Source organism: Cygnus olor, chromosome 8 (assembly GCF_009769625.2).
Source record: "Cygnus olor isolate bCygOlo1 chromosome 8, bCygOlo1.pri.v2, whole genome shotgun sequence".
Classification (NCBI taxonomy): Eukaryota; Metazoa; Chordata; class Aves; order Anseriformes; family Anatidae; genus Cygnus; species Cygnus olor.
In genome coordinates, this window is record NC_049176.1 from 11,750,893 (window position 1) to 11,778,741 (window position 27,849).

General features: G+C 38.2%; 2 protein-coding genes across 8 annotated transcripts in view; one reads left to right on the plus strand and one right to left on the minus strand.

Moving 5' to 3' along the window:
* RALGPS2 (Ral GEF with PH domain and SH3 binding motif 2) overlaps positions 1-27,849 on the minus strand; it is a 146,099-nt gene that overhangs the window by 32,156 nt on the left and 86,094 nt on the right. For all 7 annotated transcript variants that reach the window (XM_040565017.1, XM_040565022.1, XM_040565016.1 and 4 more), the window contains 4 exons: positions 4,304-4,441; positions 3,295-3,385; positions 885-952; positions 84-219 (listed from right to left, as the gene is read on the minus strand). In XM_040565017.1, the coding sequence (XP_040420951.1) occupies positions 84-219; positions 885-952; positions 3,295-3,385; positions 4,304-4,441 (433 nt within the window). The remainder of the gene's footprint in view (positions 1-83; positions 220-884; positions 953-3,294; positions 3,386-4,303; positions 4,442-27,849) is intronic.
* ANGPTL1 (angiopoietin like 1) lies at positions 6,969-27,649 on the plus strand. Its single transcript, XM_040565023.1, has 5 exons — positions 6,969-7,374; positions 13,759-14,614; positions 19,628-19,821; positions 23,305-23,575; positions 24,623-27,649. The coding sequence occupies exons 2-5, from the start codon at positions 13,789-13,791 to the stop codon at positions 24,808-24,810; spliced, it is 1,479 nt and encodes a 492-aa protein (XP_040420957.1). The 5' UTR covers positions 6,969-7,374; positions 13,759-13,788; the 3' UTR covers positions 24,811-27,649.

The following is a 27,849-nucleotide window of genomic DNA, read 5'->3' on the forward strand; positions in this document are numbered from 1 at the left end:
TTTTTTTTTTTCAAGCAAAGCGTTTGTTTTGAAAGGGAATCTATAACAAATCTGAGGATTTTCAGGTTAAATAAAACGCTGACTTGTATCCCAGACTGTGACATTTCCTGTGTCCATGTGGAATCAAGTTTCTAGGTGACGGGGGTGTTGGTGGCAGCAAAGCTCCTTCAGCTGCAACATTTCTCCGTCCGCTTTGTGGAGATGCTCCGACTTCAGAGCCTGGAAACAAAGAAGATATTACTCCCTAGTAACCTTGGAATTACTGTCAGGGTTACTTCTAAGAAAACCTCGGAAAAGTTAAAAAAACTTTCTAAACTCAACCTGTAAGAGATACCCTGTAATAAATTTATTGATATACTCTTAGTGATATTTAAAAATATATGTATTTTAGGTTTGTTTTTTCCCCCCACAGGATTAAAAATAAACAATTATTTCAAATACCATCCAGCTGTAAGCATTTGATAAGTCCTAAAGGTTGTTCCATTAGCTACACTGACATTAAACAAGTCCCACTGATCTCCACGTTTGGAACTCCCACCTTCACCAATTTCTCAGAAATCAAAAGTAATGTACACGTTTGGAAGCATATTCTTCCATGAAGCTTAGATGAAGGCTTTTTGTCTAGACACAAAGAATGAATATTTAATAGCTCTTCACCCCCAAATGACACTAGCAAGTTAGTGCTACAATACACCAAGAACATACAAAACTGACTCAATTTCATGAAAAACGTCTTTACAGGCCAACTTAAGAACTTTTATTACCCATATACAGCGTTTATACTTCATACTGCTTTAATTAGCCTTGAGCAAATGTTTTCCACATTTGCAACTCAAAAATATGTTTGGCAACCTAAATTCTTCTCACATTTATTAAGCACTTACCTACTAAATCTTCTCTGGATGCAGCAGAGTGGGGGGTGCTGGTCCCTGGTTCTATCTTTAATGAAAGTCTGCATTAAAGAAGCATTAAAAATTACTTTGTCAGGAAATAGAAACATGCAAAAAGGTTTTGACAAATGCACACACAAACACACACAAAGTATATTAAGTTTACAATAGAAAACGTCTTGTTTTGTAATTGCAAGAAACACTGTGACCTTAATACAAATCTTGCACATTGTATTTAACACACATTATTTCCAAACATTTTTTTGTTACGTGGAAGAACACTACTGCAGCAACACTCTGCACTCAGAAAATGACATGCTAGGGCACAGTGTAGTAATTTAACCTATTGCTTTGGCACATATAGACCAGGACAAGATTGTAATACCATGCTGAAGAAGGTCCACAGACAACAGCAAAACCTTTACTACAGCAAAGCACTGCAACCTCTTCTGCACCAGGGAACTGTGCCACTGCCCCCCACCTGGAATAAAGCATTTATACTCACTACACTTCATATGCTGATTTTTTTTTCCAATAAAGCGGGACAAGCCATTTGCCTTTACTATTATAGAAGCCAAAATCCTTCTTTGGCATTTTGGAAGATACATTATCAACTTGACTGCATCAATAATTCAAGCTTTTTCTATAGCAGGCACTTTAAAATGCAATTTCCAGTAGTACTGTAAAGGGGGCAGAGTCCAGAACTCCAGAACGATCAAACATCTCACTTGCACAATTTGCAGAACTAGAACTTTTGAAATTAGCAGGCTTGGGAAGGCCTGCTGTTTAATTTTGGGGAGAATAAGTCTGACAGCTCCTCTCCTTCTCATCACCAGACAGTTTAGCAACAATTCATTACAATTTTTAAGTTCAATTTTCTTAAATAAAATTCTTCAGCGAGAAAAAACACATACTCAAGTCACAATGACTGTTCTCTAACTTCAGCCTTTTAGCAGACACCTTGGAACACAAAGAATAGTCACTTATAGTAAAAATGACTCTTCAAAATACACTCTTCTCCCACAGCAGAAATTACTTTGGAAACATATATATAGCCTGTGGGTATAAAAAGAGACTTTCTGAATAGCAGTCCTGTTTCTGCACTACTTGTAATTGTCTCAATTTCCCTGCTATCCAAGCTTGGGTTGTATAGGATGAAGAGGCTGTAGTTCCTTCAGCAATAACATTCCCACCAGTACAAGATTCCTGCCTAGGGAAGAAGGAAGGTGGAGTGGGGGATCCATGAAAACAAGAACCAGACACTGCAGTTAAACTTGGTGTTTTTTTTTCCCCCTTCAAATGCTTGACCACAAAGCTTTACTTTGTGATAAGCAATACATTCAAAATCAGGCTACAGAACATTTCAGTGAAAGAAAGTAAAGCTGGATGCTTGCATAAGAATGTGCAGAGCTCCAGAGAACAACTCAAACCTTAAAGACTAACACATGATGGGAAACCAGGTGTTTGAGCCCTTGTCAACCATCCTTCGACATAAATTACGGGTCCCTATTCGCTGCCTTTTAGTAAACCCAAGTTAAGGCTATGAACAGCTTACCATTTAATAAGTTGCTGTTTTTAGAAAAGATAACCTGCCCCCCCCCCCCCCAGCATACATACCCCTCCCGCCATTAGAACACAGCCAACCAATTCTACACAACTAAGGTGACAAATGTCCTGGGCCGGCAGGATGGGAACGGGCAGGGAACATCCTCAAGCAGATCAGCCAGCAGTAAACAGAAACTTTCTTCATATGCAACAGATCTGCTTTAGGTTGCTTCCTCTCCCTGGAGCTTATTCTCATCTCTTGCCAGAGACTTCCATCCTCCCATTTTGCTGGATGCCAAGTCACTTAATACAGCAATAATCTTTTCATTAAGGAATAAAAGCCTCTCTGCTTGGGGTGATATACTTTGGAAGGGACAGACATACAACATCTCACTTGTCAAAAATCAAGTGTTTGTTTTACGCTGCATAACCTAATCCAAGGACAGAAATATAAAATGAGGATTTATAAAAGTTAAACCCTTCAGTAAGAACTTGGGACTGCACACACAGATAACTTTGTTTTGATGAAAAATGACAGACTATCTCCATTCTGTTCAGTCAGTAAGATAAATCCCTTGAAAGAGTGTTGCATGTGAGCCACATGCATGGAGTCTCCATTGGAGAACACTCAGAGAGGTCTGCAGATTAAATACAATCAAATACACAAAAGGAAGACAACGTGCCATCCAGCATGCTGAAAATTAACTCATCTTAGCAAAGGACCCTGCTTTAACTCTTCTACTTTCAACAGATGCACTGGAGACACAATTGCCTGCTGTAAGCAGAATCTTGAAAGTGACAGTGTGTTATGAAGTTATTTTGTCATTAATTACAGTCAGTTACAGCATTTCATACTTACTTGTAATTGTCATCTTCTACAAACTTTTGTAGCTCTTCTATGTACTGAACTGAGTTTAGATATTTTTGGACATGAGGCAACAGAGGAATATCTGGAGAACAGATGACATTCATTATCACTGTACCGTTCATTAAGCTAAGTTATTTTCCAGAAATTATTTAAACAGAATCAGATCCCTTGCCTTTTTATGGGAGACAGAGGTACAAACTACAATCCCTACTGCTTTTGGAATTTTGTCCTTCATACAAATTCTCATGCATTGAGCTGATATTCCCCACATACGTAAAGCCAGGTATGTTTCCCCATAGAGCACTCTGAGATGCTCTGCTTATCAGAGTATGTTGAAGGGAAAAGCCACAGAGAACCCCTGGCCAAAGCGAAGTCCCAGACCTATAGGACTGCATATGAGAACTCCTTCACAGCTCACATCCTCATTATATTGAGCTTTCAGCGGAGCCACAATCCTGTGCTAATATCATATTCCGCCATCACAAATGCAGCCTTACAACTCTACTAGAAATTGAAGGACTGTTAAGGAGACCACCTTTGAAGAAAGAATACATTATCTGATCTATGAACAGCACTATAAATGTCCAAAAGACAAGTTGTACACATTTTATTATCTCCAGTAAAAGAACTATTCTAAAAGCAATCCTGCTACTTTTATAATTCATCATCACAAAGTTATGGAAGACAGATTCAAGTTTACAATGTACTAGCAAAACTACTATTAAATGCAATGTATTCCACATTTTTCTTCAAAAAATATGTACTGCATAAATGTTTGTGATGCAAGAAAAAGGGAACTTTATCTTTTCTCTTCATGCCAATGCTCTATCACAACGAACAATACCAGAATAAACTTCTACAACACTTTTGCACTGCAAAGGTATGGGAGAGTCATAATGGCACAAGTTGGTTGGGCCTTGCTTGCATAGTATTATGAAAAACAAGTATTAAAGCTTTTAACGTTGCTCTTTAACAGTGAAATATTTGCATACTAGCTTACCATATTCGCACGACTGCTGTAAATCTGAGATAATTCGGAGAATGTTGTTCATTAAATTTGTTCTTTGCTCACTTTCCAGAATGCTCCCTGTTGACGGGTATGCAGAATCAATATACGTCAAGTCTGACAGATAAATACCTGGGTAAGATTAGAATGAAAAATTTCTTTAGTGTCTCACACTTACCAGAAAAAAAATCATGAAGAATATTTTACTTTCATTTCCTAGTGTGCAAAGAGATTGATGACAGCATTGCCACAATATATTATTTCGGCTGTGCCTGAGAAATCATTTCATCAAGATCTGTGAAAGCCTTCAAACCTCAAAGCAAAACAGCAACAGAGCTTGGACTGTCATGGAAGTACATCACCCTACCACCCTTGTCTGGGGTGGAGGGAAGTGCAAATTCCATCACTTAATCCTTGCTTCTGTTAGCCTTACCTCAGCTGTACTTGCAGACGCCATGTGTAAGCACAGCTAATTTTCCAGGTCACACTGGACAGCAAGTCACAATAGGACACAGAGAGCATCCTTTTCTCCTGCATCACACCAGGCATGTACTAGCTGACTGTCTTCACCACGGACAGTGTCTTTAACAGTTCTACATTTAGAAGTAATTACAACAGCAAGCGTAAGTACTCATGAACCTAATCTTCTGCCATACTACCAACTATTTGTTCCCTTGACAAATGGGACCGTAGTAAACAGAACTAAAATACGTGATCAAAATTACTAACGATTTTAGGAAGTCTACTGTTTCATTCCTCTAACTCAGCAAAAAAATAACAGAAGGAAAAAACATCATATTTGCAACTTCAACCTGAATAGAAACTCAACCTCGACTTGCAGCAACATGGGAAAAGATAACTAGGCAAGAAGTGCGCACACACTGAAATGCAGCATGAATTCTGCAGTTTCTGTTAGCTGTAACTGCTGAAACCCAACAGACATGTTTTTTTAGGTCTCCAAGGCTTCTACTTGTTTTCTTCTTTACCAGCACTGCAACCTTACTATTCTTTCAAACCCTTGATAATGCGGAGAGAAAAATCTTTCTTCTTACATATTAATGTTATAAAGTGCTTATTTTAATTCTAAATAAAACTTGGTTTCTAGAACTTCACCCAAATTCCAATCGTTCTTGTTTCAATTAAATGAAGCATCCTGACCAACTAACCCTACCATTAAAAAGCAACTGCTCTTCTGCATCTTTCACAACACAGAAACCCTACTAATATCTAAAATCTAATATCCAAACAAATAATATTGCCAAGAAACTTGTTCCAGTATTAGGGAATTTCTGAAAGTATATTTTGCTTCACACTCATCCTTGTATAAGCAGAATCGTAACAAGAAGTGTGGCTTTACAGGTGGAAGACTATTAATACAAGCTCACCAGAGCAGCAGTTGTGTTTGTGTAGGACCTCACCAGCACAGTCCTCGGCGTGAGCTGGGAGACTCTGGGCATCCCTCCAAAATCAACACACACACACGCGTGTGCGCGCACACACAGAAACAAATTAAAATACTTGCGGTTGAAAGGTGGCATATAAAAAAGTGAATAAAAAGGTATTACACATGACCTGATCTACTACTAAAATTCTCTATTTTCTATTCTGCTCATATCAGCTTATTAAAAAATAGAAAAAATAATCAGAAAGATCAGATACTCACATTCCTATTGCAATGCTATCTAGACTGCGTAAGCTATCCTGAACTTAACTTTGCTTAGCAATGTCCACATATGGGCCTTAAAAATCCCAAACCTGCTTGATCTTCCACAGAAAGCAGTAAATCATGCTTATCAATTAAAGAAATTCACTATGAGAAGCACCTGCAGTGTTACCCATGATTTTACAACCCAATCTTTCTGAGTGACTTGCATGGATTTTTCTTTTAGCTACATCAAGAGCTCTTCCGTAGAGAGCTATTCCCTAAGATTATTTGATACATTTTTATGAAGTCTAAAACAGTTCTGAAAGCATACAAAGGTAGTTCTTGCAAAAGGAACTGGTGTGTTCTTTTTGAAGGAACCAGAGAGATCGCTAGAAGTGAAATGAATGCACAGAAGTGCTGCCCAGCTCGACACAACTGCGTTGTGCACTCCTCGCAGGGCATAACCTCTGCAGCTTTTGCTACTTCTAATGCTAATCAGATGTTATCAAATATTCTGATACCTACCCAAAACCATCGCACACAGCTTTAATGTTTTCCACATGCAGCAGAGACTTCATGCATTTAACAACTCAAACTATTTCCTATTAAGTGAACGTCAAGAATTGAATGCAACGTTCTGTTGAACATTCTCCCGGCCTATAAATGGTTCATTTTTCCTGTTGTATCCAGCCAGGCTGCCCCTTTTATTCCCAGCAACACAAATTGAGTTTTATCAGCCTGAAAGAATCTTTCTTCTAAATGAAGCCCAGCACTGTAATAACTTGAAAGGCATCTTTAGGCAGCGTAGTAAAAATGTTTGATTTGTAATTGCCTGCTGAACTCTTGCACAGTCTGCTGCCATATGGTACCCTCCCTTCGGCTGGCAAACAATCTTCCCTTGTTCAGGGCTCCTTGGCCTCCCTACCCCCTCCCTTTTCTGGAGGGTATGGATAGGAAATCCGAAGGAGGAGTTTCTTCTGCTTTCCATGTGTTGGCAGTGACATCATAGGTGGGCTGAACAGCTACGTCTGGTGTGTGTTTGTTTAAAAAAACTGTCCAAATGTGATGTATATGGAATCTGGGTCAGCTGTAGCTGGTTAGTGCACTTCTGCATGTGAGAGTAAAACACTGCAGTTTCAAAGAGGCATTGCTCTCTTTTTTTTCTGGAATAAAAACATACTGGAACTTTTTTTCCCCATTATTATTTTTAAATGATTTAAATAGCTCAGTCATCGCATGGAGAAACCCAATTCCTCAGTACAGCTTGGATCTAACAGAGAAAGACAAAAGCAGTTTTCAACTCCAACTGCAGATTAACAATCCACAACATCGGGTAACGCAGAGAGACAACGCAACTTGGCCTCTGGATTCTCCATCTACCACAGAAGCAAAACAGCTGCAAGATTTTTTCCCCCCCTTGGTAAGTTTTAATGTTATTCTTTCTCGCAAGTCTAATTTTGAGCTATTTGTGAATTGTACATGCATCTACCATCCACATACAATTGTGAACAAACAGATCTCTCAGCCTGAGAACGGTTTGACAGCTAAAATATAAAACTCGCTTTTGTGGCATTCGGTAGACTTTGGAAACTTGGAAAGAATTAAAAAGCACTCTGCCTAACTCGTTCCAGTTGGAAGTTTCAGTTGCTTAGCTGTAAATCTTCTGTAAATTTTATGTTCTATAAAGTTACAGAAAATCAGTGCTACTAGATTCTTTGTTAAGCATGTAATTTAAATATTGTGAACATATTAACATGAAATTCAGATCCCCCGAGAAAGCAAAAGCCAAAGTTTCTGTAGACTTCGGGGAAGCTCTATGTTGCCCAGCATTAAAGCACAGACCTAGCATTACTAGAAAATGGACACCTCAATAAAAGTACTGTAAAATAACACGTAAACCAGTGCACATCTCTAAGTAGCAATAATGTGTACCTCTGCAACTAAAGTTTTAATTATGTTACTTCTGAGTAGTAGAAGTAGTCTGAGTTGTACAATCAACCAAGAAACTTGAGTCATACAGTGCTTCAGAAAATAATTAAGTCTGCAGCACAAACAATTATGGAACTGAAAATCCAAAGAAATTGCTGTAATGGACACTAACCCCTTCCTTTAAAGGTTTGTGGAATGAGAGAGAAGTTAACTGTAACTTAATTTAGCAGTAATTTGTTTCCAAATAGTTTCAGAAAAATGAAATGCAACATGCAAGGCAACAGTGGAAAATAAGTGGAAAATAGAGGGTTTTGTTACAGTTCTATGGGGGTGGTGGGAGAGGGGGAAAGACAGTTTCAAAGTCAATGATTAAATAAAGAACACTTTTACAAACCCAAGATGAAGGTACAGAAAAAAAAAACAGAAAACTTGTTAAACGAATTTTACACTTTTTGCCTTTCTTCATACTGTCTTTGCAATGAGAGTACAGTAAATAATCCAGGACAATGGGAAACCATTTAAGTTACGTGTTCATATTAAACTCTCAGCAATGTCTGGCACAATAGGAGAGAACGAAGGGGGTGACTCTAAAAGAAGAGACAAAGTGTTACGGAAAAAATTAAAATTAGGAGCTATGGAATGAAAAAGTCTGAAGCAGTCTTGACAAACAGAAAGATGGATCCTTTCCAAGTTCTTGAGCCCTTTTCCTTACTATCCTTTTGTGCTTCTTACACATTAAAGGAACAACCTAAGTAACGACAACAAAAACATTTGAAATCTACATTATGTGCTTTGGACGCCAGTCTCCATTCATTCATTATTCCCCAAGCTTTTGATTTACATTGCTTCGAACAATTCCTAAATCTTTTCCAAATGAAAACAGCTGAGTCAATAACTTTAAAGCAATAAAATGGCAACATGCAAGATTTTAACTCCTTCTCCTTTGCTGTCTTCAAACTTTAGAGTTGAAATTTTGAAATGCTTCGTTTTGAACAAATAATGGACTGCTAATATTATGGTGTTGCCACTAGAATGCTCTCATATATGATGGAAAAATACGCCGTGTAAACTTTGGCCAATAACTACATGGCTATTATCAGGTTTTAATTATTGTTTTACTGGGCTCAACTGGTTGTTCATAACATGCCCTATTAGTCTGGTCCTTGCAATTTATTCAGCGATGAATGAAGCACAAGTTCCTACAGCAAACATCGCTAGACGATTGATGCCTTCCGTATCTGTTCCACAGAGAACCCTGGAGGCCCCATATAACACATCTGCAAACACAAAATGCACCAGTCTATTGTACCCACTTTTTAAAATGCTCTAAACAAACATTACTGGTGCAAACAAATGTAAAGGAATCCTCACATAAAAAAACTTCACCAAAAAGCTGGAAGTGTTACGATATTGTACTGTGTTTTCAGAGTATCTTGTAGGACAAGGTTTACAAACCTCTTCTGCAGAGCATTTCTAAGAATCTATCGTTTGTAGAATGACACATTGGCAGCAACTGCTTCAAAACCACCTGAATATTTTTAGATGGCCTTTTCTAAAAGGGATCTGATTCCGGTTCATCTAACAGTAGAATTCTGCAAATCAATATGTTATATATCTGACAAAGAAAACCCACAAATGTATTGTTCCTGGATTCCAATCAACACAATTGAAAGCAATCCCGTTATTCCACCAAAGCCAGAGTGACTTACTGGAGAAGCATTTGTTTATACAGGGGAAATTAATTTACAAAAACACAGATACATCAGAAATCCACGTGAACGCTTCTTCTGTAGCGTTCTCCCCACAGCAATACAACTTGCAATGCTATGAACCCACTTCTAAACTAAAACCACACGAAGGCTGTGCTTATTTGTGTAGATATAAATAGCTCTAATTATTTTAGCTGCTTAGATAATGCTTAACATAAAACAAAGTATGCGTAACATCAATAGTAGAGCTCCCTGATTAACTGCTGTCATGTTCACAGGACCTTCCTTTTCACCATTATCACTTACTTTCTCAAAAACAAATCAAAAACAACTGGCTGTTTTTCTTCCTGTTGTACGTGATGATACATGGAGGCTTATGAAAAAGGGCACGTGCGGTATTTATCATCTGACCATATCCTTTCGACAAATCTTCTGGATAAAGATACGTACAGCACCACGCTGTCCATACAAAGGGAAGTCTACGTTCACATTTACCTGCAATACTTCCCTTACATTCAGTCATAACAACCTACATTGCCCAAGGAGAAGTGGTCTTCATCAGCTCTGAAAGAACAGATTTTCTAATTTGTGCTGTGGGTGTCTCCAAATTTTATTTCCTGTTGGACACGAAATTCAAAGCAGTTCAACAGAGAACAAATTGTTTGCTGTGGAGATAGTTTTTTTAAAAAAGTCAAATATAAGCTTCCACACTTCCCCATCCCTGCAACTCTAATATTTATAAGCAATACAATATTTTTAGCTAACACAGCCCACGTTCTTGTAATTTCTCAGTAAAAATTAAAAATAGTAGCTACTACATTACTTTGCTCTATTAAATTGCAATTTTGTTCCTTTTAGCACTTTTTCAAGTAATAAAAACTAATTTTGGAAATAAGACTTTCATTTATAGGGATCGATCTAGAAAAGAAACAGCATTAAACTTAAAATGGTATTGAAACCCTATCCACAACTTTGAACATTTCCAACAACATGATTATGAAGCCTGCATTGCTCTGAGTAGTTCTACATGTTCTTCTGCAGATGCAATAGAAAAACATCAGCACACCAGAACACAGGCAATGCCACTTCAGAAATCTGACACAAGACTGCTCAGCACAGAAACATGACAAAGTGACAGTATATTCTAACTTCAAAAACATGACAGCTCATACAGATTTATATAATACATTTTAAAGTGATAGCATCTGTAATCACCATCTCTCTTGCTTATTTTTCAAGGTTTGTATTCAGGTATTTCAACAATACCCCTCACCACAAGCAACTCTAGACTTGCAGGAAGCCTTTAAGACTCTGAGCCTCAACTACTTTATCTCCTAGCAGTTATGACACAACCTAAGAATCTAAACTGGGAACCTGTGACATAAGGCAGCTAATTAAAGAAAACCCTCCAACTACTTCCCAACTCTAATATTTGTCATTTTAAAGTCTTACATATTAGGCCATCATTTGGGGATATTCTGGATAAGCAGTTTATATTTTTTTAAGCTGCCTGCCCAGAACATCAGGAAATTTCTGAAACAGTATTTTCATTTCCTTCTAAGATGATTAAAACTCCAGGTAAGTATCTTACACAGAACCAATTCTTGTATAACAAGTTCAGCATTACGCTGCTCAAACACCCCAAGCAACATCTTAAAACATTTCATTTTTTTTCAACTCCAAGATTTCCATGGAAGCACGCATTTTACCTATCAAGTAGGTTCTCAGAAGCTGCTCATCTCTGCTTATCTCAATGAGTCAGTTTAGTTCAAGATGCTTGAATTACTTAAAAGTTTTAAGGCATAACGTTGTGCAGCTGTTGCATTTGGTTATGCTACATTCGGTGATTTCATTGATTTTATGGCCTGACAGCACAGATATTGACAAAATTTCTAATTTTACCCAATACATACTCAAAATGAACATAATGCTTAAAAGATACGTGGAAAGCAAACTGCTACAGCATACCTGGTCAGCCAGGGGGCTGCACTGCAAAACGTTTATTTTTTAAATATTCACTTCAGTTTTAATGTGTTTCAGGGGAAAAATATATTGCTTCCTCCCCTCCACCCCCCAGCCACTGATTATTTTAGTAACCGTATAGGGTCTTAAAAACCTGCCAGGGTCTAAACTGTTATTCACCTTTTAGGGCTATGAAGTAGCCACTATATATTGTGAAAAGAAGAAATAGTAGAATACTGGTACTACAGTTTCACTCTTAATGTGCCATGAAGTCACCTTTCCTGCTACTGAACTTAAAATATTGAAAAATAATTTAAGGGACTTTGCAGAGGTGTCAAACTTTGCACAATTAGTTCAGCTCATCGTTCTCAAGTTAAATACCACACACAGACTTATTGCCCGCGTTTTTACCACGATTCATGAGAAAATTTAACCTAATGAACTTCCAACTCTGAGCACTGCCTAAGAGATTAATATTTTAAAGTCTGAAATTACTAAAGAAAAATACACAGCTAGCCCCAGAGAAAAGTGATACTTTTCTTTTTTTTTTTTAATAGAAGGTATACCTTCAGCGGAAAACAAGTAACGAACCTTTTAACCGAATTCTATTTCTGAAAAGAAAGTAACAGTCCATATACCCAAACACCTATTGCTACATATTAAGAGTGAAATATATAGAGCCAAATATTTAAATATAAATATTCTCAAGCTTTTATGTATTCCTTCCATTTATTGTAAAGCAAGAAATTATTTTCAAAGTGTTAAATGCAAGTATTTTCTTCTCCTCTACAGCAGAGCTTGGAATACAACTGTCAACAAAATAAAATTTATTTTCAGGCAACAATAAACCATTTGCTAAAGAAACCTAGAAATAATTCCTGATTGCACATAGAATATTTTGAAATTTGCATCCACTGCTCTTAATAGAGGCAAAAAATAAAGACTTGATAGATTTACTCTGAACAGATGTCACTTGCAGCAATAATATTAAAGCCAGCACCAGAACGCAGAGAAGTGACCTGGCATCAAAGCCATCTTACCATTTGTAAAGCTGAAGGCCAAGGAAGCAGTACTCATCTGCTCTTCCATCAGGGTAACTGCTTCAGGATTGCAAACGCACTTAAACTTGAATTTGGCATGAACAACATGAAAATTGCTAGCCTTCTCTGGGTTTATTTTATTCTTCTATGCAACCACACAAAGGCCACTGTACCAGGCTTGTACAACTGCTAACATTAGACTGCAAAGGACAGCCAGATCAGCAGCTGGGATCAGAGGGAAGAGCGATCTACTTGACAAGCCAAATTAAACATGTAATGGGAGGTGTTTCCCCCCCCCCAGTTTTTGTGCTGCCTTTGTTAATCATCTCAAATATTTGAAATCAAAGTGAAAAATGACTCTCAAACTATTTGTGTTTTTATCATTGCATTTCAGTTCTTTACACCGAGTTAAAAGAAATACATTATTTTCTTAGCACGTGAATGAAACACTTCAGTGTGGTATTTAGACTGGTAAAACACCCAACACTTCAACGCTATTAGGATAAACACATTCTCCAATATATGAAAGCAGTGTGACAACAATTAAAAAATAGCTAAGTAGGGATACACAAGTGCAGTTCAAACCACGCTACTGGCTTTCCTTACGAATTTGAAGTTACTCAAATATGTAATTTTCATCAACATTAAAGACAACTATGTTTAGCTCATACTCTATCTAACATTAATGCTCAAAAGTAGTGTTATAGCAGGGTGCACGTGTGTATTTTACATATATTTTTCAAGTCTACCATGTTTGTGTGTACATAAACTTGAAAAACATGTGCATATACATAAGTATGTATAAAATACTTGAAAGTATATGCCTACAGGTATATACATGAACCTAACAAAAGCACAGAAAAACTTGTACAATCCAAAGTCCAAAATTTATGTATATAAAAGTTTTTGAAAAATAATCACTGCCTCCCTACTTCCCCCTTCTGACAATATTCTGCAAGCACCATGCATGGCCTATAAGCTTGTGCTTTATTTGCAGGGAGTAGAAACTAACCTAATGTAATCTAACTTGAAGATTTCAAATGCTTGTCTACATGCACATAAGCATTGCAAAACTCAGTTTAGGCAACTGAAGCACTACACCTGCTTCAATTACAGCTGCCTTCATTACAGCTCTAATTATTTTACCTTCCATACGTTCAACAGTCTTCTGAAGGTCATCATACCTGCTTCAGAATGAAGATATTTAAATGGACTTTGGGTGTGTTGTTGTTCCTACTGCTTTCTATCGGGCGCTGTACCGAACAATCAACGCTCAATAAGACATCCCAACGGAGGCATCCTCGTTCAGCAGACAGTGGAGAGGAAGGAAAGAAATGTGGTTACACCTTCTTGGTCCCTGAACAGAAGATCACAGGGCCAATTTGTGTGAATACTAACGAACCAGGTACTGGTAACAGAAAAGATGAAGTCACAAGAATGGACATAGAGAACTTGAAGGATGTGCTGTCCAAGCAAAAGCGGGAGATTGACATCTTGCAGTTGGTGGTGGATGTGGATGGAAACATCGTGAATGAAGTAAAGTTACTGAGGAAGGAAAGCCGTAATATGAACTCTCGGGTCACTCAACTCTATATGCAACTCTTGCATGAGATAATTCGAAAGCGTGATAACTCTCTTGAACTTTCCCAACTGGAAAACAAAGTCCTTAATGTTACAACAGAAATGTTGAAGATGGCAACAAAATACAAGGAGCTTGAAGTAAAATACGCAGCACTGACCGATCTTGTAAATAATCAGTCTGTGATTATCTCCCTCCTGGAAGAGCAGTGCTTGAGAATCTTCTCGCGGCAGGACACCCATGGGTCTCCACCACTTGTCCAGGTGGTGCCCCAGCACATCCCCAACAGTCAGCCATACACCCCCGTTCTTCTGGGAGGTAACGAGATACAGCGAGACCCGGGTTACCCTAGAGACAGAGATGTAAGACCACCGCCTGATCCAGCTACTTCACCTACAAAGAGTCCTTTCAGAGTACCACCGCTGGCTTTAATTAACGAAGGTGAGTTACCTATTGTTTATCTAACCTGAGATTTCTCTGCTTCAGAGGGAAACTGTCCTGACTATAGAACTGGAATGAAAAATTAAAGGTACCTGGTACAGCTAGTCCTTCCTCCCGATTGTGATTTTAAGGTATAGCTGCAGAAGACGAATTTGTTGAAATAGCTGATATTCAGAAATTCAGTCTGAAGAATTAACGCCTTTGAGTCACAAAGTCTTGGGGCTTGCGTCTCCAGTTGGGTTGAAATGAAAAATTCATTCAGATGGAATGAAAATTCGTTTTTAGCATATGCTTTCTAGTATTTACCACTCTCTCTGAGGATTCCTACTAGTTACATGAAACAGTAACTAGAAACAGTGAATGCCAGAAAAGATAACTAATCTTCAGTAGACAAAATTTTAAGCAGTTGTCCTGTATAGTTACACACATACATTTGCCAGAAGTTACTCCCTCTTAGAAGAATTTTACTCCTTGAATTCTGAACTGCTTTAAAATGAGCGTGTAAATCCACCAGCACAGTGGTGCAATGACTCTGGCTGAAATACTCCAGAGATAAGTCTGAAAGGATAATTGAATGAAGGCTAGGTCTAATTAGATGCATTCAACTTTGAAAATTTAAAATGAGTAACTACATTCCCAGCAATCTGATGTCAAGTTAAATTAATACCATAAATATTATGAAAATACATTAAGGGGCTGTATCACATCTTCATACATTACATTCTTTAGGCCATTACACAAATTCATTCATCACTAGAAACAAAACTAGTGACAGGAAAATTAACTACTGCTGAGATGTCCTGAATTCTGCCACAACTTACTTTATTAAAACTTTTTAAGAAGTACAAGAAAAAAAAGATTCACAAAAACAAGCTACGTTGTTCTCAGACATCCACACTAGCTCTTGTTCTTGACTTCTGTTAACTTGCACAGCAAAAGGGTTGTTTCCCCTCTCTCCTCCCCCCCTTTTAAATTGCCTTTAGTCACAGTTAGAAATTCAGCTTGGTTCCTAAGATGAAGGCAAACATTTATTTGCGACTGTTCCACAACATTACAAACAACTAGCTGCTGCTGAGTTGTAGAGAACAACTATTTTTATTCAGGGTCTGCAAAACGTTCAGGCACAATCCCAACTAAAATGCCAGATGTCACAAGAATTTAAGTCACACATCATGACACAAAGGAAACAGCTAATATAAAGCATTAATGTCCGGTCAGACAGCAAAAGCATAATTCTAAAAAAAGTGATTTCCTGCTTCCCAGAAAGCCCATGTTTCAAAGTTTTCTTTGTTTTTTCATGCATGTGTTCCTCTCTCATTATATGCCTGATGTACATATAAAAATGAAGCGATTGCACTAAATATTTTCTCTAAACCATCTCCAGTTCTCTAAACCATCAACCCCTTTACCCCTACCGAGTTTGAACCCATTTTTGCAAGGGAACACAAAAAGGAATCTTAGGAAGCTTATTACAAGCTATACAATTTTTTTACTCAATATTTGTCTTGAGTTTGAAGTTTAAGTGCTTCTTGCAGTATCTTGGGGAAAATGAGGGTTGAGAGTCACTCCAGCTGGTAGACCATCAATCACCAAAACCAAATTGCAACACAATGCCTAGTTATTATCACTCTTGTTTGAAATGAAGGTAAGCATATTTAATGATGTACAGAAGCAAAATTCCCTACGCTACAGAAAAATGAAATTTACAGTTAAAAGATCGTGACTGTTTATAATGTATTAAGACGTCCAAAAAGACCAATAAAAACTAAACAGTCCCATCTAGAAACAGGACTGTCAAAGACATGGTTATGACAGAATAAGCAACCAGACCAAAAAATCAGGAGCTTTTTCCAACTGTATTTGAAGAAATCATAGTAAACAAATACTTGCACGCACAAGAATTTTACAGAAAGGTCAGTGCGTGTTTTAAATTGTTGGTAGGGATCAAAATGAAAAATATCCGGGGGAACAGAAGAAAGATCTAATTTTCTGAACAGTTTAATTTACATTAAGATTGCTCTAGAAATTGAGGAAATACGTTCCTGTGAATTATAGTTGCCACAGTTATCTAAATCCTTGCAGTAAGAGCCATCTCCCCCAGGTTTTACTGCCACAGTGTAAAAAATTAAACAGCTACAAAAATTCTACACACACAACCCACTCTACTGCTAATGTATCTCAGATAACAATGCAACTTGTTTTTAAGCAAAGGTCCAGTGGTGGTTTTTTTTGGAGGGTGGGGGAGGATTTATTCTTTACTACTGACTAAAATCCTCCCTATGAAGCTTACACAAGCATGGTTTCTGTTACCTGTTCAAGATAACACTTGCCATCCTTAAAGTAGGATTCAGCCACTATTTTACTAAGATTCCAACTAAAAGTATTTCATTGCTTTCCCTCTCTACCATTTAATTTAAAATTGAATATGATGCGTACTAAATCATAAGTCTAAAACTTGATTTTAGAAGTAAATTATTTAACAGGTCATCTTCTCAGATTATTTATAACTTACAACTAGTTAAAAACTATAACCAAAGTCAGTTTGTCCCAGCAGCTTAGTGTACACAGACTGTTACAGAAGATATGCATGAAGTATCTATTCCTTACACGGGTAATACATTTTCAAACTGAATTTATAAAGGCAATAAGACTTTAAACAGTTATGGCTTTTTTCATCAGCCAGAGCGCCTCTACCCACACCAACACCGTGGCAAATCTTTCACTCTTTCACAAATCTTAGCATTTCCACTGAACAAGAAATGGATCTGTTCTAATACCAGGAATATAAAATAATTAAATGTAATAAAATTTACTTTTCAAAAATGTTTTCAGACTATACACCAAAAGTTATGCGATTTGTTGGATTTCCTAATACTAAAAGCAGAAGTTTGTCATCTCTACTGCAACATTAACTTCCAATAAGCCCACAGACAAATCTAAGTATCAAAAAACAGATAAATTACATCCTGCGACCTTAATGCCAGCTAAATTTCAAGAACTTGGACTAGTACAATTTTGTCTGCCTTAAAAGCTACTTAATACCACTCCAAACATCTGCTCAGTTCTCTCATGCAGAAGTACGCCCTCAATACCTCCTCTAGAGAAAATCACAGGAAATAATACTTAGCAGATCTAATTGAGCTATTTTCAATGTTTAATTAAATTATTAAAAACCTACTTCTCTGTTCACACTTCTTCTAATGCAATAATTGCTGGGCAATAATACTTCTAGAATGACCTTCATGTTCAGTTGTACAGATCCCAAATTTACTTTAGGTAATCAACGACAGGAAACGAGGCTAACTTCGCCCAGGAAGCCCACTGTACAAACGTTGCAATGTACACAATCTACATGGACATTTTAATCGTGAGCAAGAAAAAAGGCACGAGTATATCAAAGCTACATTATTTCTTTCCCAAGCTATTACTGCAAGCACTGTAAGAATGACAAAAACATCAAATGTTGACAGCACAGTATGCAGCAAGACTTCCAACTATGGCACAATACCTGCAGCATGCTTGCTAGCATGGCTGCAACCAGAAGCTGCAAGAAGTCACCTTCATTACACAAACTTTTTGCATGGTAATTAATATGAAATGTTCTACGGATTTCCTGCTAATTACAAACTTATACACCTAGCAACTACTACCTTAAAATTATTTTTTTAAAAAGTGATTTTCAATTTGCTTTTGTCATGGAAAATTAATCTGCAGTGAAGGTCACTTCCATTCAACCTCTACTTTTAATTAAAAAATAACCTCAACAACAATCTTTTATGCTTCTTTGCACATTAGTTTCTTCTGTGAATGATGAGGGTTTTCTACGAACTTCCAAGCAGATTTGAGAAACTGAGTCTTAAAAAAAAGAAAGGAAAGCAGTAGGTAATTTCTTTTTCAGATTAACTGAATTTGAATTTTCAAATACATTTAAGGCATCCGACACTTACTAGCCATCAGAACACATCCTGCTTTTCATTACTAAATAGCTCGTCTCTGATCAACTCAACTGACATAATGACACACAACAGACAGTTTTCAAAAAAAAAAAGCAGATGAAAATACTACCTAAAACTGAAAAACTGAAAGGCAAACTATACAAAGCAATGATTTTAAAGATTTTAGAAGTATTTAAGCTGCTGGTTTCTTACTAGATGCTCTTCTGTAAGCAGTATTTGTAAAACCAGTATTCACGTGGTCCGAAATAGAGCTTTCAAGCAGCACTGTCAACCGCATGTTTCTTTAGAATCATAACCCTGAAAACACGTATGTGGGCCCTGTTAGCTGCTCAAAAGCCCTTTGCCACCACTTGCATATTTTCTTCTTCAGTATCCATTTGCATATTTCCCACATGGACAGAATTTGAAACTTGCACAGACTCCTACCTACCATTAGCAGGCTGCTCCTGGAACCAGGTAAGTATATAAAGGTTAAAGAGTGATGCAGCATAAGAATACTCTATCCCTAAATTCCACATCTGTAGACTCTGGGAGTAAGTATTTCTTACAGAAACTATCTACCACTGTGTGTTCAAGTGTGGGGGGCTTCGTTTTGGTTTGGGTGTTTTGTGTCTGGTTTTCTTGATTTTCAGCTTTGACCAGTTTCAAATGGGTGCCCAAAGGCAATGAAATAAGCTGTCATTTAACTTCTGTCTAAATGGTAAAGGAGAAAACAGTTAATAAAAATGATAATTTCTGCACTTCTTCAACATCACGAATATGAGAACAAATCTTTGACACGAACAGATAAAAATCAGGTGCTGATAACTGAAGTGTATTATCCGTTTAGCAAAGTGAAGTTATTAAAGATATATATACGCATAGGATATTGATATATATATATATATCACACGCATACACAGAGTAACTTTTTACACTGTTTTTCACGGTAGTTTTACCTTAATTGAATTATTGACTTTCCATTGTTTCTAAGTCTTTCACTAAAATATCAAATATCCTCGAACAATGTGCACACCATAGCCAAGCTTGTATGCTTACTGTACTTCTTTTCAAAAAGGTCCATTCAAAGACTGCCAACAAGCCAAAGAAGCTGGGTATTCCAACAGTGGGATTTATATGATCAAGCCTGAAAACAGTAATGAACCGATGCAGCTATGGTGTGAGAACAGCTTGGACCCTGGAGGATGGGCAGTTATTCAGAAGAGGACAGATGGCTCTGTCAACTTTTTCAGGAACTGGGACAGTTACAAGGTAAACTCAAATTCTGAAAATCAGCAGCTTCTCTTTGGTGTGACAGTGACTACATTATCTACCACTATCAAGAAGGTGCTAACGTTTCCAACGCAATTCTTCATTCCAAATGTTTCTACTGAATGATATACTGAAGTGTTGGAAATAGCTAGTTGCTTAAGTTAGAAAGGAAATTAATCATCCAGAAGGGTCATTCCTCAAAGAGGGATATATTTCAGCAGGAACATTCCCTTTCACTGAAAGCATTGCTTAACTTTGTATTGACTGACTTACAGTCTGAAAGAGCCTGCATTTGTAACGCACAACAACAATGGTTGAGAGACATGCTACCCTAGACAGTGACTGGGAAGTTATTTATTAATAGGACCTAACTAAACACATGCTTTCTATTAATACACAGAGAACTACAATAAATACTGAAAAAGCTTAACCGTCTCCCCTATGAGTAAGCAATCTCAGCCAGTGGAATTATTCATTTAGGCACACTAATAGATTTGTGGGATCATGGCCTCAACTTGAAACTATTCCTAGCAATGAATTTAAACTAAAAAGAGTTTTAAACTAAAAGAGGGTATATTTAGACCAGATATAAGGAGGAAATTATTTACTGTGAGGGTGGTGAGGCACTGGCACAGGCTGCCCAGAGGAGCTGTGGCTGCCCCATCCCTGGCAGTGCCCAAGGCCAGGCTGGATGGGGCTGGGGGCAGCCTGGGCTGGTGGGAGGGGTCCCTGCCCACAGCAGGGGGCTGGAACTGGGTGAGCTTGAAGGTCCCTTCCAACCCTAACCATGCTGTGATTAAAGGAATCGACCTACACCTTTAAGATTACATTAGATAACTCCTGAACATGTAAGGGCTGGTATGAGGGAAACACGTTACCATGATACTATGCACTAACGAGCATAATACCTAGGACAAAAAACAAATGTTGCTTTGGAGTAACTACATGCTAGGCAGGAAATACGAACATCTTTTTATAATACTGTCTTAACTTCATTCATACAGTACAGTTTTTCCCTGTGACACTGTGCTCACTTTAAATTGAGCTGCAATTCTCATGTGTTAATATTGAAGAGAGAACTAAGCCACGTTTAACTCAATGAATATTCTGAAGATATCATATATGCAAAGAAAATGACAAGATTACTATGAGGATTTTCATTTTCTGCATTGCATTTGTAGAATTTTATCATTCAAATCTTAATTATTCCTCTGTAACAGTTATTCAATGTCTTTACTTCTTAGAACAGTGGTGAGTGTCATCCCCACCCCAATATGCCATCGGGTAGTTATGGCATGTCTTATGAAGTAACTGAAAACATTTTGAACATAATACAATGAAAGTTTATTAAGTCCGTAACTGGTGCTTAATAGCAGGCCAACCTTGACTAAACTTGCTCCCAGGTGATTTCTCACTTAAGCACCAGGTCCAACCTTTCCTTAACACCCCCCAGGGACGGTGATGCCACCACCTCCCTGGGCAACCCATTCCAATGCCTGACTGCTCTTTCTGAGAAGAAATGTCTCCTCATTTCCAACCCGAACCTCCCCTGGCACAACTTGAGGCCGTTCCCTCTAGTCCTATCACTAGTTACCTGTGAAAACAGGCCGACCCCCAGCTCCCCACACCTTCCTTTCAGGGAGTTGTAGAGAGCAATGAGGTCTCCCCTGAGCCTCCTCTTCCCCAGACTAAACCACTCCAGTTCCCTCAGCCGCACCTCACAGGACTCGTGTTCCAGGCCCTTCACCAGCTTCGTAGCCCTTCTCTGGACACGCTCCAGGGCCTCCATGTCCTTCTTATACTGAGGAGCCCAAAGCTGAACACAGCACTCGAGGTGCGGCCTCACCAGAGCAGAGCACAGGGGGACGATCACCTCCCTGGCTCTGCTGGCTACACTATTCCTGACATAAGCCAGGACACCGGTGGCCTTCTTGGTCACCTGGACACACTGCCGGCTTAAGTTCAGGCAAGCATCGACCAACACCCCCAGATCCTTTTCCTCTGCACAGCTATATAGACACTCTACCCCAAGCCTGTAGGAGACAGGCACTGCTTTGATTTTAGACAGTGGTATGATCCTACATCAACTTAAGCTGCTTGTAGAACTGCAGCTTGAGGTAGTGGCCTAGAACATTTCTTTACTGGAGAGGGACTTCCCCAGAAAGTGATTCCAAGCAGCATATCTGTTGTGGTTTAGCCCGGCTGGCAGTCAAACACCACACAGCCGTTCGCTCACCCTCCCCCCTCCCTCTCCGGGATGGGGGAGAGAAACGGGAAAGTGAAGTCTGTGAGTTGAGATAAAGACAGTTTATTAAGACAGGGAAAAGAATAACAACAACAACAATAATAATAATAGTATTAATAGTAATAATGTGTACGAAGTAAGTGATGCACAATGCAATTGCCCACCACCCGTTGACCGATGCCCAGCCTATCCCCGAGCAGCCGGCCCCCCCCCCTCCACCCCGGCTAGCCACCCCTATATATTGTTCAGCATGACATCAGATGGTATGGAATACCCCTTTGGCCAGTTTGGGTCAGCTGTCCTGGGTCTGTCCCCTCCCAGCTCCTGCTGCATCCCTAGCCTGCTCGCTAGCAGGACAGAGAGAGGCTGAAAAGTCCTTGGCTTGGTGTAAGCACTGCTCTACAACAATTAAAACATCAGCATGTTATCAGCGCTCTTCTCATTCTAATCCAAAACATAGCACCCTGCCAGCTACTAGGAGGAAAATTAACTCTGTCCTAACTGAAACCAGGACAATATCCTATATAATCGGTGACCTGAGAAAGAGGGTAGGAAGCCATCAGAACCTAGGAAGCCTAACAGGTAGCTATGATGGGGGAATGTACCTACCTTCACTACAACACTAACACCACTGGTTCGCTCAGGGATAAGAGACAACAGGCATGAAGTATCACTTCACAGATACCAAACTGGTAATCTGTGATTTCAAAGGAAAATTGTCTTCAGATTTCATTTCTAGTAAGCCTAACAGAGAGTACAGATGAAGTACGTGATAACATTGACACTAAAAACCAATGCTAGCTGCGTAGAAAGGCAACAAAAATTTTGTTACCTGAAAAATTGAAATTGTTGATCCATGATCACCTTTTCCAACCTAGAAACATACCCCATTACAATTCATTGTTCATACATTTTTATAAATCCATTAACTTAGCCAAAAATATGTTTTTTCAGCTCCTGTTCTCTCACCCTTTATCTTGAGAAGAGGAGATCATAGAAAACAGACAATCTTGCTACCTTTGCTGATTCTGGTACTACCTCATATTGCTGTAGCAGTCCAATTGAATCAGTGGCTAAAGGCAGCAAAACAAAGCATTTAAGTGTATGCGTCAAGCAGTCATTCTGAAGCTTAAATGGTTACAGTACCCCAGTTCCATTGGTTTATACTACTCCTGCTGAAAAAAGTTTTGATGACCAAGATAAACTAAACAAATATCACCTTCTGATCTTCTGTACAGAAAGGATTTGGAAACATTGATGGAGAATACTGGCTGGGACTAGAAAACATTTACATGCTTACCAATCAGGATAACTACAGACTACTGATAGAATTAGAGGACTGGAGCAATAAGAAAGTCTATGCAGAATACAGCAGTTTCCGCTTGGAGCCCGAAAATGAGTTCTACAGGCTACGCTTAGGAACATACCAAGGAAACGCAGGCGATTCCATGATATGGCACAACGGAAAGCAGTTTACAACACTGGACAGAGACAGGGATATGTATTCAGGTAAGGACACTGGTATGTACTTGAAAAACAAATACAGTAATCCCATTAGTGATACCACCTTTAAAGAAGGAATTAATACAGATAAAGTACTCAAATTCTGACAGAGCAATTCTACTAAAAGATGCTTTAAATAGGTAGAGACAACAAATTGCATTGACAGGCTCCCACTCAAGCCACTGCACGGTTCAGAAATTCAAATTCTATTATCTTCACTGCAGACACACTTGAGCAAGCTTTACAGTTAGCTCAATGACTACCCTGTCATTTACCTGTGATTCTTTGCAGTCAGAGTACCTTCTCAGGTGATCTCTCAGTGAGTAGTGAGGGGGCCACTGAACAATAACCCCCATGAACAAAAGCTTCTGAACAGCACAGAAAGACCTGCAGCTGGGTGCAGGCTTAGTCACGTACCAATACATGAGAAATGGACAGATGACTTCATTTAATTCTCCTTACTGAAGAACGGTTTTTTTTTGGTTCTTTTCTACTCTCTCTACCTTCCCCTTAAAGCCTTAGTGGTAAAAGAAAAGTTGCAGAATGTAATAATTCATCTGCACTGAATAATTATTCTTTGCTTTTTCCTCAACTGTCAATAACCATAAAGCTAGACAAACATTGCAAGCCATTGCAAGAAACCTCTAATGGTAAATGCACCAGTTACAAGCAGCTTTGTGGAACTGTGGACCTGAGTGCTCCTTGGGACTGCATCAAGTCACATTACTTCCACTGAAGTATTTCTAAACAGCACATAACCCGAGTGCTTTAAATGCTAGCTCATAGAGAAGCACTACCGGTGTTCTGAAGAGAGTTGGTCTCCTTAGTTTACAGCTGCCTTGTTAAGTACTGTGTTAATAATCTTCCCTCTAAGCAACAGGTGTTACAACAGAACACATAATTTAGGTAGAAGCAGCAACTGATAGGACCACAACATAACACAAAGTGCCAAAAAGTCCCTGCTAAGAATTAGTAAGAACATGAAAGCATTTGCTGATCTTTAGCATTTCTCCTCTTTGAATGCTGACGTTTACTGATTTCTCTGTTCCACAGGAAACTGCGCTCATTTCCACAAAGGCGGCTGGTGGTACAACGCGTGCGCACATTCGAATCTCAATGGTGTCTGGTACAGAGGCGGCCACTACAGGAGCAAGTATCAGGATGGGATATTTTGGGCTGAGTACCGGGGAGGTTCCTACTCCTTGAAAGCAGTTCAGATGATGATCAGACCTATAGACTGAGGAGGAAAATCCCACAGTGCTCAAGCAATCAAGTATAAACTTCGCAGTGCTTGAGTTCCAGAAAAATAAAATATTACTTTTAAATCATTATTTTGCACAATCTGCCCCTGCAAAATGCAGGCCTATGATTTTCCTGTCTTTTTCCCAAGTTGTGTTCCCCATCCCACCTCCCCCTTTTTTTTCCCTCCACAGAAACCTTTTCTACTGTAAATGACAGTGTTTTTTAAACATACATTCACAAAAGCAAATGTTCACATTTGCAAAGCGTATTTATCTTTTTTTCAAGTCCAACATACTTTATGCAAACAGTCATTAAGGCTGGTAAAAAAAATCCAGAAAAATGACAAGATATAAGCTTTTTCAGTTAAAAAGCTTATGCTTTTTCAGGTCAGCTCAACCCTTAAATGTAAATATGTGAAATGACATTGTCTTGCTTTAATGTGAAAATTAATTAGTTATTTAACAATTTATTTAAAAACGTTGGTATTACTTTCAATGAAAATCTGACTTCACATTACTGTTTAAGATTTACTCCAAGAAGCTACCCAAAAATTGAAGACATTCTAGCTTCCCAGCTGAGGGAGATTTTTCAGCCAATAATTATTTCAAAATGAAGTGGTTAATTAAACATAAAATAAAAATTCTTAATGGTGTAGAGAATTCCTTAAGACCTGCATATCCTGCCTTCTGTAGAACACCTACACAAAGTGTTCCTCATGTAAGAAAAAGAAATGGATTGTATGAAGCAGTTGATAAACTCAAGACAACCAAATTGATTTTTTTTTTTTTAAACTTTCCCCTTTCATATTCAAACATCCTACTTAAAAAACATCTCTTGATACTTTGAACTTAGATGGCAAAACGAAAAGTCCTGATAATAAAATCATGGCTTAACACTTGGAGACCCCTCTCCTGCTCCAGTTAGGAGTGATGAGGTCTGAACAGATGTCCACACGCAGCAGTTCATGGGACCACATCTCTGCATATTAACAAGTTTTCCTCCAACACAGCGTTCTGCCGACATAGATTAGGAATTAGCTCTGAGTGTATTCTCCCTGCCACCCCCAAACTTGGACTGCTCTTACAACGTATTTCCCTTCCCCTCTGTAGGTACTACTATGATATTCTCTATATTAAATTTTTTGCCTTCTGGATATCTAATTTCCACTGGGATTAATATGTAATTTTCCCAATTTTTAAGAAATGCCATAAAAGATGCTTCCAAAATCTGAAACAAAATGTTCACTTTAGGTACTAGAGTCTATACACTAAGAAGGATATTTTTAGTCTCAAAGAGATTTAATAACCGTAATTAGCTATACAGTTTATCTAATTTAATCTGACACCACACAAAATTAGTATGATGTTCTGAATTGTAATCAATGCATTTGTTTGGCACTTCATATGTTCCTTTAGGATCTTAAAGAACTTTGTCCCTGTTTAACCTAAGAAATGCTAATAGAATAATCTAATATTGTCGTTATGCTTAAATTAATCAATACCTAATGTTGTTGCTTTAATTGATTGATACCAACAGCTATGAAAAACATTACTTGCAATTCAAAGGAGAGAAAATAACATTTTGGTTTCAAAACACATTCTCTAGATAAAGCTTCACTGATCATTATATGGCTGCAAGGGTTGTAGTTAGACTTTTGGTCAAAGCTAATGAGTTTCAACAATATTTAAGTGAGGGTAGGGGAAGGGGAAAAAAAGACGATCAGTCCCAACATATTTCATTCCCCAATCACAAGAATTATAACTGACACAAACGTTTAAGATTACAATTCTGATATTGGTCTTCACATACGGAGTACATTTGTTACAAATGTTGTACAGTGTGCTATAAAATTCTTTTTAATCGCAAAAGTCTGAATTTCAAGCAATCTGTAGTCTCTTCTTTTTTCTATGATAGCTGGTTAGAAAAGCAGTTCAGGTAAACCTAAAAACTGAAAAGGCCCTTTGAAATGAAATGGTCTTTAATGAACACTTTTGTCAGCTCCAGTTGCTTCAACCTACAGATTGGGTCTCCTTGGAAGAGACCTTACTTTACCACAATAATCTATTGCCTGCTACAAAAATACTATTTGTTTATTCAGAACAGTCAGTGAAAGGTGTATTTTGCAGCCACCCCCCCCAAGTAAAATTAGCTGGCAATCAGCCTTTAAATTCTATCTTATATATTAGACGTCTGAAATAGTCTCCCTTGATTTAAAGCTACAGAATGAAGTTAACTAAACATTACTATAAACATACCTAGAAAATTCCGACTGCATAAATGCTGTGCTCTTAGAGGAGAGAACTCACGTTAAGTTGCCAGTTCGTGATTATGAGAAGAAAGAGTGTGACACCTCTTCCTCAGGTTGGTTCATACTGCATAATACTTTACTACTTTCAGATACCTGCAATTCTATCAGTTCTTAACGTTTGGTTTGAATCTTCTAAAGCAGGGTAAGCAACTCAGAAAACTTCACATTTTATTTCACATTTTTCTGAAAAGTTTTTCAGAAGAGGCTGTAGCATCCCTCAAGTTTCTTGCACTGGACATTCAGAAGCCATCTGTCCCTGCAGGACAGAGCTTTCACCATTCTTGTACTCTCAGTCCAAATATAACCAAACAGACCTTGAAAAAGTTTAACCTGTACTAAAGCCTGAAACAGTTTGCAAAAATATCTCCAAAGTCTATTTGCAAGCATTATCACTGAGCTGAATATTCAGCAGATGGATATTTCAATAACCTACCTGTTTTTTCCATTTCTGGATATAATTCCTGAAAGACAGCTGTAAGGAAATATTTCACAGGGTAATACTGCTTAGTTCAATAAAAATCTTACTTCTCAAGAGACGGCTCAATTGTTTCATTGTGCAACCTCAGATTTGTCAGAATTCCACCATAAGATTCCTTTTGAGAAAGTGTTTTCGTTCTGAGGCAAAACAACATCCTCCACATAGTTCCCATTTGTTTGGCTACTTTAGTGGGCCAGGTGATGCAACAGTGATGACCTACCCCAGAGCAGGTAATGACTTCCTTCATGCTGC

Excerpts from the sequence above, each read along its gene's own strand:
- ANGPTL1 (XM_040565023.1), top strand. The coding sequence starts at position 13,789 with ATGAAGATATTTAAATGGACTTTGGGTGTGTTGTTGTTCCTACTGCTT. Across the intron at positions 14,615-19,627 it reads GCTGGCTTTAATTAACGAAG|GTCCATTCAAAGACTGCCAA; the intron begins GTGAGTTACCTA and ends CTTTTCAAAAAG. Across the intron at positions 19,822-23,304 it reads GGAACTGGGACAGTTACAAG|AAAGGATTTGGAAACATTGA; the intron begins GTAAACTCAAAT and ends TCTTCTGTACAG.